A 16,875-nucleotide genomic window follows, 5' to 3' on the forward strand; every position below is an offset into this window, starting at 1 on the left:
AACTCTGTCATCTGAGGACACACGGTATAGGATATGTATGTGACATATAACTGACTTAAACCACTGCCTCAAACATGTATCATATGCACCTATACATAATGGCTGCCTTTGCCTGAAACTGCAACATTTTCAGTCTTTGATCTTATTCCTTACACAAACCATTTCTCCTAAACTTGTTTAGAATGTGCCATGTATAGGTGAACTTTATAATGTACACAGTTTGGAAATCTGGGTAGTTCAAATGTGGCATATTCTAGAGCAAATATTCTGGAGCAAAATACTGTAAGTTTGTTTTGGGAATAGGTAGATTATACAGTATATTTCTGAGTGCAGCTCTGAACAAGAACAAAAGAAAATAATATTATACTACAAAAGCGTTCTCAGGTATGTCATTATCTGAATTACTAATGTCTAATGGCTACAAAACCTTTGAACTTTTCTGTTGTATTGTGTGAATGAAATTATGTGTATATTTGTTTTGCTGTTTGAGGTGACATAGATGACAGTTAAATGCATGCAATAGACTATGGTGTTGTAATAATTGAATGAATTGCAATGCAGACATCTGGATACCCAACACTGCTCCAAAATGTCATGCTGACATAACAACGCTGATGATACGTTTTTCCGTTGTGTTGTTAGTAATCAGCCTGATAACAGCTGTTGTTCATATCTCTACAACTGTTTTGGATATCTGTGTGTTTATTAATTACGTCTGTTTTCTTATTCTGTTCTACTGCTTGTGACATACATTGGTTGTATGCATTGGTATTAATTACAGCATTTGTTACAGAGAGCATGTGCATTAAATACAGAGGAGCCAGCGACACGCTTGATTTAATAATATGCTGATTCCATTTTAGTTGATGTGGTGGAAATCTTTTAGGGAAGAACCTCACAGCGTCTTGTCTTGTGACTTGTCCAGTATGTAGGCTTAAACAGACTTTGCAGTATCATAGTGTTCTCTTGCCAACTCCTTCTTTGAGAGAAATTCAGTTAGTGACTCAAGATGAGGTCCGTCAAAGTTTAACCCTGAAATACCCAACATTGGGCCTTGGTTCTTGGCTTCTCTGGAAGAGTGAGTGAGAGTGAGAGTAAGTTTAGTTTTACACCGCATTCAGCAATATTCCAGCTTTATGGTGGCAGTCTGTAAATAATCGAGTCTGGACCAGACAATCCAGTTAACAACAGCATGAACATTGATATGCGCCATGGGGAACCGATGGCATGTGTCAGCGAGATACCCAATACGGTTAGCCGCCTCTTACAATAAGCATTATCTAGCCTCATGTAAGAATGTCGAGTTTTGATTGGTCCATGTGACTCTGATAAAATACCATGTACACCCATCACGATCCGCGAGCAGGAGTATAAAAGTCATGTACTCCCGCTACGAAAGTCATGTCACCCCACTACGCCTCGGTGACGACGCGAAGTGAGAAAAGCGTGCATCGACAAGCCTTTAGTAACGTGCGGTGCATTGAGGTCAAATGATCAGCTGGTGTCAACATGGCAGCAAGTCGATTTGATGTGTGTTGTTTTGTTTTGATTTAGTGAAAACATTCAGCTAGATAAATGCGTTATCACATCGTGTTGAGGGAAATACGGGATATTTATATAATATAATACAACCTTATGAGGGACTGATAAAACTCTGTATTTCCCTCGACACGATGTGATAATGCATTTATCTAGCTGAATGTTTTCACTAAATCAAAACAAAACAAAACGCATCAAATACAAACCATACGAGGGACTGATAAAACCCTGTATTTCCCTTGACACAATGTGATAACTATATAGTCACCTTTGATGGCAAACATGGGTTGCTGACGGCCTTTTCTACCCGGGACCTTCACGGGTCCCCTCTGAAAGAAGCACTGATAATGTCTCCATTGATTCTTGTAGCTCTTGAAGAAGTAGAGTTTCTCCATGGCTGAGAACATAGTTCACTTACGACAGATAAATGTAGACCTTTGTATGACGATGTATGTTGACACTTGAATTCTCCTCAAACCCTTTTTACCCCTATAAACATTTTTACATCCAAAACTGGCACACCAGGAAATATGAAGATTAGGATGTTTATTTCTACTAGAGAAGATATATAATTTGTGCAAATTACATGTATTATGATGTTTGTTTCTTGTGCCCAGTATCTGTACAGGAAATACATGTGTTGAAGTTACAGTCAGAATAGAACCTTTGTTAAGGGTGTGTCAATCTTACCAGTTGAGTACATACCATGATGAGCTGCAGTGCTGAGGCACACTTTTAGAAGCGAGTGACTGAATATGGTTTTATGCTGCTTTTAGCAATATTCTAGCAATATCACAGCAGGGTATACCAGAATTGAGCTTCACTTGTAGTTCCCATGCAGTGAATCGAACCTGGGTCTTTGTTCTGATGAGCGAATGCTTATACCACTAGTCTACCCCAGAGCCCGTTTCTTAGAAATATTTCTTCACTTGTAATTTGATGTCTCTCCAGGAGGTAGAGCAATGAGATTTGGCATCATTATAATAATGGCGAAATGGAATTTGGAAATCATTCAAAATAGGTTCTTTAGGATTATCGTTCCATCATTTGAGGTTGTGTGGAGTCTGTAAGCAACATGAAGAAAAGTATTCTCCCTTAGGTTTCCTTTCTTCATTTGTTGTTTCATGGACAATTACCTGCCTTTGTTTCATGGACAATTACCTGCCTTTGTTTCATGGACAATTACCTGCCTTTGTTTCATGGACAATTACCTGCCTTTGTTTCATGGACAATTACCTGCCTTTGTTTCATGGACAATTACCTGCCTTTGTTTCATGGACAATTACCTGCCTTTGTTTCAAGAACTATTTTTGTTGCAGTGGCTTGGCTACTCGGAGGAGGCGAAGGGATATTATGTCGGACTAATTGCATCATCAGTTTTTGCTGGTAGAGCATGTGGGAGGTAGGTAAACTAGATGGTAGCGTGGTGGATGTTTTTACGTGTCCCCTATGTCAGCAGACTTACAGCTGATGGGAGTCGCGTGTCATATTGAGAGATGAGCCTGCAGACCCTCCATGGATTTGTTACATCAAGTGAAATTTTTGCGTAAATTTACGCTTGAATCATAAAGGCTCCTGACCCAAGAAGGACTTTCAGATTTTTCAAAAACATTCTTCTCCCTGCATATTTTGTCATGTAGAGTTGCGTCATGTTGTGCCGTCGCATGGCTTGCCATGTAGTGCTGTGATATGCCCCGCTATTCTGTGCTGTGCTGTGCTGTGCTGTGCTGTATTTCATGTGTCTAGTGTCGTGTGTCGTATTGTATTGTGTACTGTACCTTACCATGCCATTCCGTACCGTGCCGCATCATATCATATCACACTATATCATGTATTCTGTATCAGATGTCATCATAGTGTGGGTCATATTGTGTGCCTTGTCGTGTCCTGTCACATCATGTTGTGTCTTGTCGTGAGGTGTCACATATCATGTCATGTCGCGTGTCGTCCTAATATTTCTGTTTCATCACTTCATTTGTCAAAAATGAGGCTGCATGAAAAAGTAGATATCTCCCAATAGTGGGCAATGATGGGACTATTTTATGCAATGATAGATGTACACATTTTGAAGCAGACTATGTTATTTGTGCTTGATACCTGACAATGCATGAAACATATTGGCGCATTGTTGTTCCCTTGAGTCATTGAGTATCAGTCTCAAACTCCACATGGTATTTCCGTGTATCATTCAAAACTCCCAACAGTCTCTGTTACCAATGCTTCCTCATGTATCAAGCACAATCTGTACCAATCCCAGTATTAGATGTCAAGCATAAACAAGACAGCCTGCTTAAAAATTTTAGAAAATCTTTTATAAAACTGAAGACAAACAAAGATTGAATCAAGACAAGAGTAAGAACATCGTGACCCTTCACAATACAGAAATTGTCATACATAAAAACTCTTGTCTTTATGTGTATCACTTCTAAATGCCCTTGAGGATTGAATCAATAATCATTGTCTTTGACTCACGTAAGGGAGGCCTTATACAACATGGCCGACTATGCCATCCAATAATGTGAAAATAAATGGACTAAACAATTCAAAATATTTTGACAAGAAATGAACTAATTGCTTTAGATACATATGTAATCATGCAGACATTGAAGTTGACAAGCTTTATCTGTTGCTGACCATTTTCAGAAGGAGTGCAGAAGTTATCGACTTGTAACACGCATATTCATTTCTTTGCAGCTTCTTCTGGGGCTGGTTGTCAGACGTCAAGGGGAGGAAAGTGGTGTTGCTGCTGACGATTGCAGGAAATGGCATATTTTCCTTGATATTTGGGTTCTCTGTCAACCTTCCAATGGCCATGTTCCTCCGCTTCATGTCAGGACTCTGCAATGGTGAGTCAGGGATGGAAGTGAGGGCTGGACTCAGCCATACGCTGTTGCTTGAAGCTTCAAAACACAGACTCATACTACCAATGAAAAATTTAGACTCACTAGTGTAAAATGTAGCATTTACTTCAGTCAGTTGTTCTGAACTAGGTTTTATAAACTATTCCATACTGTTCACCCATGAACTCAGGTATTGTAAAACAAATTCGTAACATTAAAAAAGTTATTGTCATAGGCTCAATAAATGATAAAAAATCAATTAAAATAGGAGAATTCTTACAAAGCATTACACACAGCTGTTCACATGCATGATATTGGCACATGCTTTTCAGCAATTTGATGAATGATCCTCATGCAATTCATGCAATTCATCTGCATAAGGTTTGCAGTTGGTTCCCCCAAGTTAGTGGAGAAATCAGTCTTCAGTGTAACCATATGTACATATGCATAACATACAGTGAATCTAAATTTTTAATGGGTGGTATATAAGTGTAAGAAGGAATACAAACACTAGCAACTTGTTGCGTAATCATGGCATAGTTTTTTTTTGTTAATTTCAAACAGTATATTTCATCATGAACTACTGGGCCAGACGATCCAGTCATCAATATTTATGTACATGACTGGGATAAGATCACCATGCCCAAGAGCCTGACCACCCCATCCTGTTATTCTTATTTGTTGCTGAAAACCAGCTCTAACCCCGATCTTCTTAGAGTATTAATTGATGTAATGTTGCCTATTAAATACAAAATATTCATTATAATGAGTGATGTTCTGCTTAGTTGAAATAATTGAAGATTTGTCATAGTGACGTGGTTTCTCATAATTGAACACAACAAATTTGGAACACTTGTTTGCATTAACAATATTTTTGGTTTGGTCTGTGTCATTAAATTTACATTTCATAAGCACCGCAAGCATATTCAAAGTCAGAACTGAATTTAGCCTCCAAGGAATTTCTGCTCCTATAATACTAGTAGTCATTTAAAGATGTGAATTTTGCAAATTCATTTTGTGCCATTTGTAGAACACCAAAACTTTTGTGCATTAACAAACAATTAATAGGGCAATTTGGTAAATGATGCTCACCTGTTATTTTCAATGATTGAAGAATCTGACTATTGCAATGTATCACAATGGTGATTCCTGGATGGGATTTATTGCCATTCATGCTTGTTATAAAAGTGAGGATTGGATAGACTCAGTGTGTAACCAAACTGATTTTTTCTCCAGCCATCATTCCATTATTTACAATTTTTAGTACTGATAATTTCCAGTGTTTGTGTGTCAGGTGACACAAGCATCAGCAGTCCTTCCAGCCATATGATCCAGCATTTAACATTGAATGTCAACGTATTGTTTATCTCAGTAATGTACTGACTACAGGCACAGTGGGCACAGCCAAGACTGTCTTGTATGAGGTCTCAGACAACACAAACCAGGCTATAGGCATGTCAGCCATTGCTCTGGCCTGGGGAACAGGCCTGATTCTGGGACCAACCTTAGGAGGTAAGAACATTAGTTCTGTTAGAGTTATGTCCCTTTAGTTTGATGGTTCAAAAACGAGATTTGAGCTAACAAGTGTGTGTGAGTAAAAGATTTGACATATTATAACCACTGCAAATAATTGAGAAATAGTTAATTGTTATCTTATCAATTTATGTTATTCTGTCAATTAAGTAGCATGCTTATCTCACAGGATGGTGAAACTGATATGTCCATGGATACAAATGCAAGAGTGACTTTGTCAACTTTCTGAGGTCACAATTTGAAATAACCATTTTTTTTCACAAGAAATGCCAGATAACATGTAATTGGGGCATCTACCATAACTATTGATGGGTTGAAATTGTTGAGTCTCCTTTAGTTGATTGTAGAAGCCAAAAACTGTTGGTGCAGTGAAAGGATGTGTGAGTTTTGATAGTAACTGACCTCTGCTGATAAATGCGCTGTGCAAGATTTCATAAAATATTCATGTGACATGAACAGTGTTGTACTTGCAGGCACTTATTGTGTTACAGTTAATGTTCTAGATTTATTTATTTCTTTTATTTATACAGAGGAGTCATTTTTCATGATGGATATGTCAACCCAAGTCATGATTAATTGACATTTACCAAGGGGTTAGCAAAAATGCCAATTATCAGGCAGAGTGAATTTTTCATAACAATCAGGAATCATTTCAAAATTTCTTGTTCTTTTATATATTGCTGTCTTAAAGTACTTTTTAAAATTAGGTAGATCAGAATCTTTGCATCCAAAACATGCACACAAAATATCTTTTGTGTGTTTTTATCACATTTTGGGTTGAAAATCACAGGTTTCTGCATTAACATGACCACTGGGTTTGCATATATTCTCCTTGTATACTTAGAGAATATCTAAATCAATTTAATTCATTAAAGGTGATGTCGTATCCCAGTATTTAAAGCATTTGCTTGTTATACCGAAGACCTGGGTTCAATTCCTCACATGGGCACAATGTGTGAAGCCCATTCCTGGTGTCAGTGCTGTAATATTGCTGAAATATTGCTGAAGATGGCATAAAACCAAACTCACTGACTATATGTTGTGTGTTTCAGGCTATTTGGCGAGTCCCGCCAAGAAGTACCCCAGCGTGTTTGACCCCGAGGGGTTCTTCAGTCAGTATCCATTCTGCCTGCCTTCCGTAGCAGTGATTGTCATCTGTGCAATTGGTTTCCTTGTTGTGCTTTTTCAATTTGAGGAAACCCTTCAATTGAAGTAAGTAAAATGTTGGAATGTATCGACAACAGTGTTTGACAGCTTTGGTCCAGAAGTGGTGTCAGGCGGGACATAACCACGGCAGCAGCGATTCACTCAGACCTTGATTTGATTTGATTTTCGATTGCGGACCCTCGATTCAATTCTTCATGCAAGTAAACACATCAGATTTAATTTAATTCACCATTTTTATCATGAAATCTATTGCTAACTTGGTGATGTCTGCCAAGAAAAATTCCCTTTGAATAATTAGCCCAGCTTCAACCAATCATTTGTTGCATTATTTCACACTCAAAACTGCTTAAGTTGGAATCAAAATTATTATGTTCTTGCTGTTTGGAAATCATATAAATAAATATTCAAATATAACTCGAAATAGTTGTAATGGTAATGGAAAATCGAAACTAAGGTATGTTACGGTAAAAAAATTGCTGTGACAAAAGGTATAAAATCCCTCAGAACCTACAAAATATGACACAGACAAGTCTAAAATATTCTATGGTATGTATTGAGCAGAGAGCAAGATACGATGATTCACAATAGAGGTTTCTAATACAATGCAGCTGAGTCAAATTTAAAGCAATGTCACAAATATAATATCAACTCACCAACGTCTTGGTTTGAGAGTGAGAAACAGTTATACTGAATGTTACACATCAAGAGGTCAGTGCTGGAAGTAGGTCGATTTTGATAATCAGACGAATGAAGAGGCGTAGATAGGCCGAATGATGACAACTGCAGTAAATCTCTCTCTCCATGTGTGTGCGTGCGTGCGTGCGTGCGTGCGTGCGTGCGTGCGTGCGTGTGCAAGCAACACAGCAACCAGCCTTATATATACCGTCACTGAATTCCTGAGCGTTCCAACGAAGTATGGAACCTTTGCCATTGCAAGTTATGGACTTCTAACTATATAAATGCAAATGCTTAACAAACACTAGGTTGAGAAGGATCATTTTACTAACCACTTGGAAATATTATATGTATAATTGAGAAAAAACTGGTTTGTTCTTCAATAAAGGGTTGATTTTGTTTGTTTGCTTATGCTTCAATATTACCATACTGCAATATTACATCTGTATGACATCTTCTGTAATTGCTGGAGTCCAGTGATTAATGTTAAGAGACATGTCACTGATCCAGCCTATTTTATGTGATTCTGACAAGTTTTGGACCAGTTTTTAGTTTGAAACTCAAAAGCATTTTCAATCATGCAGACCCTTTGGACCAAAAAAAGGCTTTTTTCCCTTTAATATTACTTCTCAAGTGTGGGTCTTCTCATGCTTGCATAAGAGACAACTTAATGGGATTGAGTGACTTGGTTGATACATGTCGTCGTTCCCAACTGCATAGATTGATAATCATGCTGTTGATAACTGGATTGTCAGCATAAGACATTGTACCATTCTCTTTCAAATGTTAGTGTTTTATTTTAATTTCAGGAAGGATGTAGTCGAGGTATCTGATCCTGAAGAAGAGGCTGATGAGGTTAAACCCCTGACAGACAAAGTCTCTGTGTCAGCTAGTCATAACAACATATATAGATCACGTGACAGTCTACATCATGGACCGCTGGCAGCCATGTCTATAGAGGACATACACTGTGTCTCGGAGACTGAGGCTTATTTTACTCGTGATGACGAAAACTGTCATATGTCTAAAGCAGGCACACATCAAAGAAAGAGGGATACTCATGCATCCCCAAATATCAATGGTGCAAGAAATCTTAAAACTGATAATCATCTTATCAGCAAAAGTGACCTTGACCTTGATGATCATGAACAGATGGCTTTGTTGGAGGAGACTAAAGCTAGGAATGTGATCAATGCACAGAAAAATTTGAAGACAGCATCCACTGGCCATGTTGACCTTGAAATCCTGCCAAAGGTGAACGATCAGAAAGAGACGTGTGACCTCAGTGGTGAACTCAAGAATGGAGAACCGGTGAAAGAGCGTAAAAATGGAAATTCCATGATATCAAGTGCAAGTTCTTTGACAAGATTTAATGATTCAGTGATAAAGAGTAAAACTGACTCTGTGACAGTGACCATGGAAGCCGTGAATAAGAAACAAGTCACATTACAGAAAGGACTATTGGGCCGCATCCGCAACAGTTCTTTGGTGTCATTGTTATGGTAAGAATGAAGTTATACACAAATATCACCATATGATAATGACAATGTATGTCCATTGCATGCATCCAATTGTTTTGAAATAACATTGTTTCCTTTGATACTCTAGGACTGAAGATCTATGGAGAGTGAGTGAATTGAGTTTTACTCTGATCTTAACAATATTCCAGCAATATCACAGCAAGGGACACTAGAAATTGGCTTCACATATTATCTTACCTCACACATGAATGGTGCTTTCTGATTGGCTAAGCGCTATTCTATTATTTTCAATGTACCCGCTTACAGGCGATGAGTTTGCTTACTGTGAACAACTTATATTGTACCCATGTGGAGAATCAAACCTGGGTCTTTGGCGTGATGAGTAAATGCCTTAGCCATTGAGCTACCTCACCGCTCGTCTCTTAGGAAGAATACATTATCAAGGGGCATGAACTGAAACATAATTGGCGTGAAAAGGGATAAATTGTTTGACGAATGTCATATGTCAGTTGCATGGGTCAAACATGAATCATGGCATTGTCTGGGGAAGTGGCTTACAATTTTCAGTTGTATTCAGCAAACCAAGCTTGTTGTAAGAGGCAGCTGACAGGATCTGTGACTCAGGCTCGCTGACACAATGGTTGACACATCATAAATCAGTGCTGGGGAAACTCTGCACGGCCTGGTTTCCATTTGCGTGATTTAGTTCCCCGTGTGTGATATTGCTAAAATCATACTCACTCATTCACTAACTCACTCGATTCCCTATGTTGATATGATACCCCTGCTGATAAAAGCCAAATGAAATATAGTTCATCCTCATTTATTTTGTAGCTCTTTTTAGCTAAAGGATTTCTGATCTTCAAATTTTGTTGCAGTGTTAGTGACATCAGGGACAGCATACTTTTGTACACGGTGTATTCCTTTGGGGTGATTGGTGCAGAGGATGTCTTCACAATCTTCCTGTCTACGGAACCACAATACAGTGAGTCTTCTAATAAGAGATCTGGTGCTAATTTATCTCATTCCATATAGAGTTCAGAGCTATTTCATTAATGTTTTGCCTTTGAATATTTCTAGAGCTTCACTCCACAGTATTTCATCTATATGACAGAGGTCTGTACATAATAGAGTCAAGACCAGACAATCCAGTGAACGACGTCATGAGGATTAGTCAGTGCAGTGTGTATGTCATGACATGCAATCCACCAATTCCTAATCCAGATTAGAACTGGTCTTCAGAAACCCATGTTTGTCATAAAAGACGATTGACACGGTCGGATGGTCAGACTCGCTGACTTGTAATCATATCCCAGCTGCATAGTGTGATGTTCATGTTGTTGATCACTGGATTGCCTGGTCCAGACTCAATAATTTACAGACCGCCACAATATAGCTGGAATATGGCTGAGACCGGTGCAATACTAAACTCACCTCCAGTTCCTGGATATGACCATTTACTTCATTTAGTCACATATTATAACAAAATTATTTTTGGATTACCCATATTCTTATCTGAATTCCACATGGCTTGTGTCCATAGAAGAAAGATAATTCCATTCTCTCATGTACCATTAACCTGTGAATATTTGCAGCAACTTACACTTGCTGACTTGCTATCAGTGTATTAAGTATTTTTTCAGAATCACTAGGAAACCAGGCTACGAAATTTAAAAGTTACTAGTCAGAATGAAAAAAATTACTGGCCAAACTGATAATGATACAAAACTCTCAAAAGTAGATATTTATTATTTCTTTCATAAACTTCAAAGTTAAACACCAACGTTACAAATTGTCAGAACCAGAGGATTCAGCACAAATTTCCCATTTAGAACTGTTCAAACGGTGAAAGTCCAGTTACGCACACTGTCAGTCAAGGTCTGACTGACCAAGTTAATGAGATCCTCATCACATCCATTATCAGACCATCCTGAGTCAGAATCAAAACAAGTGTCACAGTTGTCATCATGTTTATGCAACTGCAGATTCGTCTGTTCAGCCTCTTCAACATGCTCAAGAGGATTAGAAGTATGTTCAGCAAGTTCAGTTGTTCTTGGCGACACAAGCTTGCTATACCTCCTGTCTTTCATTTTAAGCCACTTGTATGCACCGCCTACAATGCCCTGCTTTTCTGTTCTGTTCAGCCCTACAGTTTTCTGTGCTAAACAAAATCGCAAAAAGGCCTAGACTCGTGCAATTGCATGACATACCTGGAAAAGGAGCTTCAGTTTTTTTAAAGCAACAGTAAATTTTATCACTGTCAGATTCGCCAACTGCCTTACTACCTGATGGTTTGTATGCAGTAGCAGCCTTATGCTTGTGGGAAATGATCATTTCTTTCCTCAGATTACTGCATCCTGTCACAAAATGGCCAGTTTAGTATCTTTCCTGTCCAGATGTAATTCATCAGTAGAAAACTCACCCTTACAACTTCTGCAAACATGAAAAAACATCTTTGAGCCAACTGAACCATTATGATATGAAATTTTTTTCACGCTTCAATGTTTCATATTCTCTTTCAGATTCTCTTGTTTCTTCAACTGAGCATCGTTGTTTAGCAATAAGGGACCATAGCCTTGAAACAAGGCCTTAATATCAGCCTGCCGTTTTAGCATGTTTGTTTACATGGCACCATTTGCAAATGATTAAGGATGATCAGTGTCTATTTCTTAATCCAGACCAAATCTTTAATGAAAAAAGGCCATGAAGAGAATTTTTCAGACTGAAAATTTACACCTGCAAACTGGGCTTCTGCCATTCTATTTTTACTAGCCCAGGAAAATTTTACCTAGCATCAGGCTGCCGGGCTAGTGATTATTTTTAATGCTTCTTGCTGTAAGAGGCAAGATGTGTTGGTCAGGATTGCTGACCTCTTTGAGGTCAAGGTCATTGTGTAGGTCAAGGTCATGTCTGTCACTACATTGTCAGGGCTCTCTCATACAGACAGCTGGGATATTACTCAGTGCAGCTGTAAGCAAAAAAAACCCCACTAATAACCACTAACAAACAAGCAAAACATACCATGATGTTTCTGATCACTTTTTTCAGATGGCATGGGGTTCACATCTAATGAGATTGGCCTGTCTCTGGGCGTGGTCTCAGTACCGCTGCTTGTCCTACAACTATTAGTATATCCAGCAATGGTTCGCAAATTTGGAATTAAAAAGGTAGGAAAAATTGTTGCTTAATTGCAGTGAATATTTCATATTGTCACAGTCAGCATTCATCCTGCCTCATGAAGATGACCTATTAATGATAAAGTCTTTATTAGAAGGGACAGTGCAATCATCAACTGAAGTTGAGAGGGAAACCTCATGCAACCTTTTCAAAGATTGTAACCATAGATATATTTGCACAGTACAAGTCTCTTGACTCTGATAATAGGGCTGCAGAGTTCTGTCTGAATTTAAGCATTGTTACCATGACTGGAGGTTTATCCACACAGACATAACTAGCTTTCCTTGCTTTCATTTCAAATATGGCTGACTCGTCATGATGTAAATAAACAATTGTTAAGGAAGTGTAGATCAGTCGCCTTGAAGGTGTGATCCCTTGATTCCCTAAAGTAGCTGAAGGGGCAGACTGATGGCAGAACTCCTGATACAGACGAATATTTCAGAGGTAGATGTCATGACATCTCCATATTAGTGGATTTTCGTTAGATTTTAGATAAGTTAATAAGATCTTTGAATATTTTATTTTTGTTCTTGCAGACCTTCCTTATAGGAGGAATGGTGTTAGTGGTGACAGTTCAGACGCTGCCCATGCTGCACCGGCTTCATGACAAGTAAGTACATGAGGCAGTGATAGTCCGTCTCACAGTCCCAGAGCTGCATTATTTACCCTACTGCCAAGGCCTCTCTGCAGTGCTAAATCCCTAAATGAAGCAAGTCTAGAATCTGGACTCCATTTCAATTTAAATGGTTTTATTTGTTGCTATCAATATTATATATTCAGGGACTAAGCATTAGTCTACAGGCAGTGACTGAATGTTGTTTTATGCTCACTCAACGTACATGCCTATAACTTATCTTATGGTTTGTTGTCTAAACTGATCGTCTGATCCAGACTCAATATTTACAGGACATCATGAAATTGCTGGATTATTGTTGAATCTACTATTAAATGGTAAACAAATAAAATCAGGTCTGAAAGTTGTTTTAAGTTCTTGGAGATGGTTGGGAAGTGGGGTAGCCTAGTGGTTAAAGTGCTTGTTTGTCACCAGAACACCAGGGTTCAATTCCCCACATGGGTACCATTACTTCTGTTCTCCACTATGGTATTGCTGGAATATTGCTAAATTGGGGCGTAGAACCCAGCTCACTTGGAAAAGCAACTTTTTTGACCAAATCTTAACTTTTTTCCATGTTGTTTCAAACTGTTTGGGCTGATTAAAAGCAATGTATGAAATATGCCAGAAACCTGTCCAGACATCAGGGCTTGTAATTTCTGCATGTTACCAGCCACGAAAAGAATTTATGAGACCAGACACCAAGATACGGTGAATTTACCAAGATAAATAGCACATCAATATTATTTACCAGACCACTGGGCTGACTAGCTGTAAATTTTGATCGTCTGTCAGAAATAGCGCCGATCTTGGACGGTCGGACAGGCTTTATTTCATACGCTGATTAAAGTGGGTTTTTTTCTATTTCCCTTTTTAGTCTATTTGTTAAGTCTAATGTTATCAGTAGAAAGACCTGGTTCATGATCTCTTAAAGGTCACATGCAACCAAAAAATCAAACATAATTAAAACACATTTATCACTTATTCATGACATATAATATACATTGCTGCTTTTAAAAAAACAAATAAACACAATTATAAGCATACAATCGCGGTTCAAAAGTGCAATATTTTGTACTTGGGCTTACTTCCCCCGAAACGAAGCCCTCGGGAAACCGAACCCAGTCATAGCGGGTGGCTATGCATTCAAGTGTAACGACGGCTTCCGATTGGCTGGTTCATTTGCTGATATGCTGAGGGTTCATTGTGTGTACAGAAAGATGATCTGTTTGATGGGCATTTTAGAAGTATAGCCAGTCACAAGAAAGTAAGATTCTTTATGGATAACAACTTCTTTTTGTGTACTTGATGCGTCGTTTCAGTATGGATTCATATACTGTTGTCAAACAAAATCATATACACGAAAAGAAGTCGTTATCCACGAAGAATGTATATAGAGATCTTGGGTTTAGAAAATACATGTTCTCTGAATTTGCGCTCGATCCAATAAAACATCATGTCAGTAGAGATGGTAAACTACTGCGTGGCTGGAATCTGTCATTCGTCCAAGTACAATGCAGGACTTGAAACTGACAAGAGTTTGCACCAGTTTCCGTCAGATCCAGTCATCCGAAAAAAATGAATTTAGTTTGTTTGCAACCCACAGACATAAAAACGTCATGTGTATCACACATGCCTAATTACATAATGTGGCAGACACAGGACTCGGGTGCACGAGTCATGAATCAACTTATTTTCTTTTTGTTGTATAGTCTGATAGGTGTTAAGTTCAAATTGCACGTGGTCAATGATTGAAGCTGTGTATTGCATGTTGTCTTTAGCAGACAGGCAGACAGACATATAGGTGTGAATAAACCAGACATTGAGCTTTCTCTGTGACAGAGACTGCTTACCACAATCAACAAGTTGTTTTACGTAACGAGTAGATTAATTACTTGTTTGTGTACACAACCAATATTAGACTACTGCTCACGACCTCAGGCGCTGGGCATGCATACTGTTTCATGCTCCGCGAACCTATTCACTGCGCATGCGTTATGGACGCAGCGCAGCACAACAGTTGAAACCAGTTTTCCCCCCAGCGCTGGGGGGAATTTAGTGAAACGTTTGAACTCCAATTTCGCGGGCTTTTTTTTCATCGCATTTTTTTTTCAACTTTATAGGTTGAATTGGCATTTGTTATGATTTGTTCCGGTAAGTGCATACCGAAAGGTACCAGAATCTGCAAAGTTGTGTTTTACGTTGCATGTGACCTTTAACTTTGTTCTTCAGTAAGGTGTTGTTATGGACACTGTTGATGATGATTATGCTGCCGGAGAGACTGGCTGTCAACTGCTGCTTTTCTGGTTCGTCCCTGATGATAAACAACTCGGCCAACCCACAGAATGCTGGAACAGTCAATGGCATTGCCATGACCTTCACTGCTATAGCAAGGTCAGTGATGTCAGAAACATGTACTGGCGGCTGCTCTGTAATCATAGAAACTTTGCAATCAGTTGTCAAAGATGTGACATTCCTGGGGATAGGATGTAGATGAACAGTGTGTATCAACTTTGTGTGTATGTGGACACAGGATGGATCCTTTATTTGAATGGATCCATTGTATGAACATCTAATATAAGGTGATCCTACTTAGAAACCTGTAAGTTAAGTAGGGACTATGAAGGAAGCTTTATGTGAACTGGGCCCTTTTTTAAGTGGACCCTATTTAGGAATGTTTCATTGGATCCTCTGAGTGAACCTTTAGTTTATGTGGACCCTATGTAGGAACCTTTAAGTAGACCCTTTGTATGGATATCTATTTGGAGTGGACCCTATTTAGGAACCTTTATGTGGACCCATTAAATGGACCTTTAGTTTAAGTGGACCCCATGTAGGTACCTTGAAGTAGACTCTTTGTATAGACATCTAGTTGACCTATGCAGGTCATAGTGGATGAATGTTTTTTGTATGTGGAACCAGTGTATGAACACTTTATTGAACAAGACTTTGTGTAAATATGTCAAAAACATCCAACTTGTTAAACCTACAAACCCAAGTGGTGTCCCAATCCAATATATGAAATCAGCATAGCACTTTGCACACTTGTCCAAAATCTGTGGTTAATAAAGGTCACATGAGGTCAAGGTCATCAGCTGTTTTGTTCTGTTTACAGGACTCTAGCCCCTACAGTTGGAGGGAGCGTTTATGCCTGGTCAATCAGCTATGGTGCGGAATATCTAGGGCCACCGTTTGACCACAATCTGGCATTTCTCATCTTTGGCTTAGTGTTTGCCATCAGCCTCATACAGTGTCTTTTGCTACCAGAAAGCCTCAACAAGCAGACCAAGAAATCCTGATTGTCAACCTTTCCTTGTTTTAAATGGAATATGAAGGTCTGTTTTGGAAAGTTCTGTTTGTGAAATCCAGAAACCTGACAAGAATTCTCGATACAGGGGCATTTGCCAGAAGATGTGTTTTTTGAGGGAATTTATTGAATTTTTGTTGTGTTTCTGAACATTTCCAATATGGCAGCAGCAATAATACCCTTGGTATACAGGCAAAGCTTTATGTTCCAGAGGAATAACATGGAAGTTATTGCAGTGTTCCTGACGATGTGCCAGAGAACACAATGGTAGCCCCAAATACCTCTGAGAACCTATTGAATTTATTGATGTGTTCTTGTTCAAGTGTCAGCCCGAAATACCTGACACAATGTCATGGAGAGAAGCTGTTCAGCCAAAATATCATCACAGGTAAATCGAATCTTGGTGTTAAGGTAACAACTGAACGGATCTTAACTTTGTGACAAAAAACACATGCTTTCTTCTCAGACGAGAAATATGGAAAGGTAGCATGGCAACAACTCATGCATCCTTGGATAACTGAATCAACCATCTTAGGAAGATAT

At 38.7% G+C, this 16,875-nt stretch overlaps 1 protein-coding gene across 1 annotated transcript in view; it reads left to right on the forward strand.

Moving 5' to 3' along the window:
* Positions 1 to 16,324, forward strand: part of LOC137282822 (uncharacterized) — a 40,472-nt gene extending 24,148 nt beyond the window's left edge. Inside the window, exons 4-13 of the mRNA XM_067814578.1 lie at positions 2,859 to 2,941; positions 4,234 to 4,385; positions 5,769 to 5,891; positions 6,965 to 7,124; positions 8,564 to 9,256; positions 10,114 to 10,220; positions 12,284 to 12,402; positions 12,949 to 13,022; positions 15,258 to 15,419; positions 16,141 to 16,324. Coding sequence (XP_067670679.1) covers positions 2,859 to 2,941; positions 4,234 to 4,385; positions 5,769 to 5,891; positions 6,965 to 7,124; positions 8,564 to 9,256; positions 10,114 to 10,220; positions 12,284 to 12,402; positions 12,949 to 13,022; positions 15,258 to 15,419; positions 16,141 to 16,324 — 1,857 coding nt within the window. The remainder of the gene's footprint in view (positions 1 to 2,858; positions 2,942 to 4,233; positions 4,386 to 5,768; positions 5,892 to 6,964; positions 7,125 to 8,563; positions 9,257 to 10,113; positions 10,221 to 12,283; positions 12,403 to 12,948; positions 13,023 to 15,257; positions 15,420 to 16,140) is intronic.
* The last annotated feature ends 551 nt before the right edge of the window (positions 16,325 to 16,875 follow it).

The sequence above is a fragment of the Haliotis asinina genome, chromosome 1, assembly GCF_037392515.1.
Source record: "Haliotis asinina isolate JCU_RB_2024 chromosome 1, JCU_Hal_asi_v2, whole genome shotgun sequence".
Classification (NCBI taxonomy): Eukaryota; Metazoa; Mollusca; class Gastropoda; order Lepetellida; family Haliotidae; genus Haliotis; species Haliotis asinina.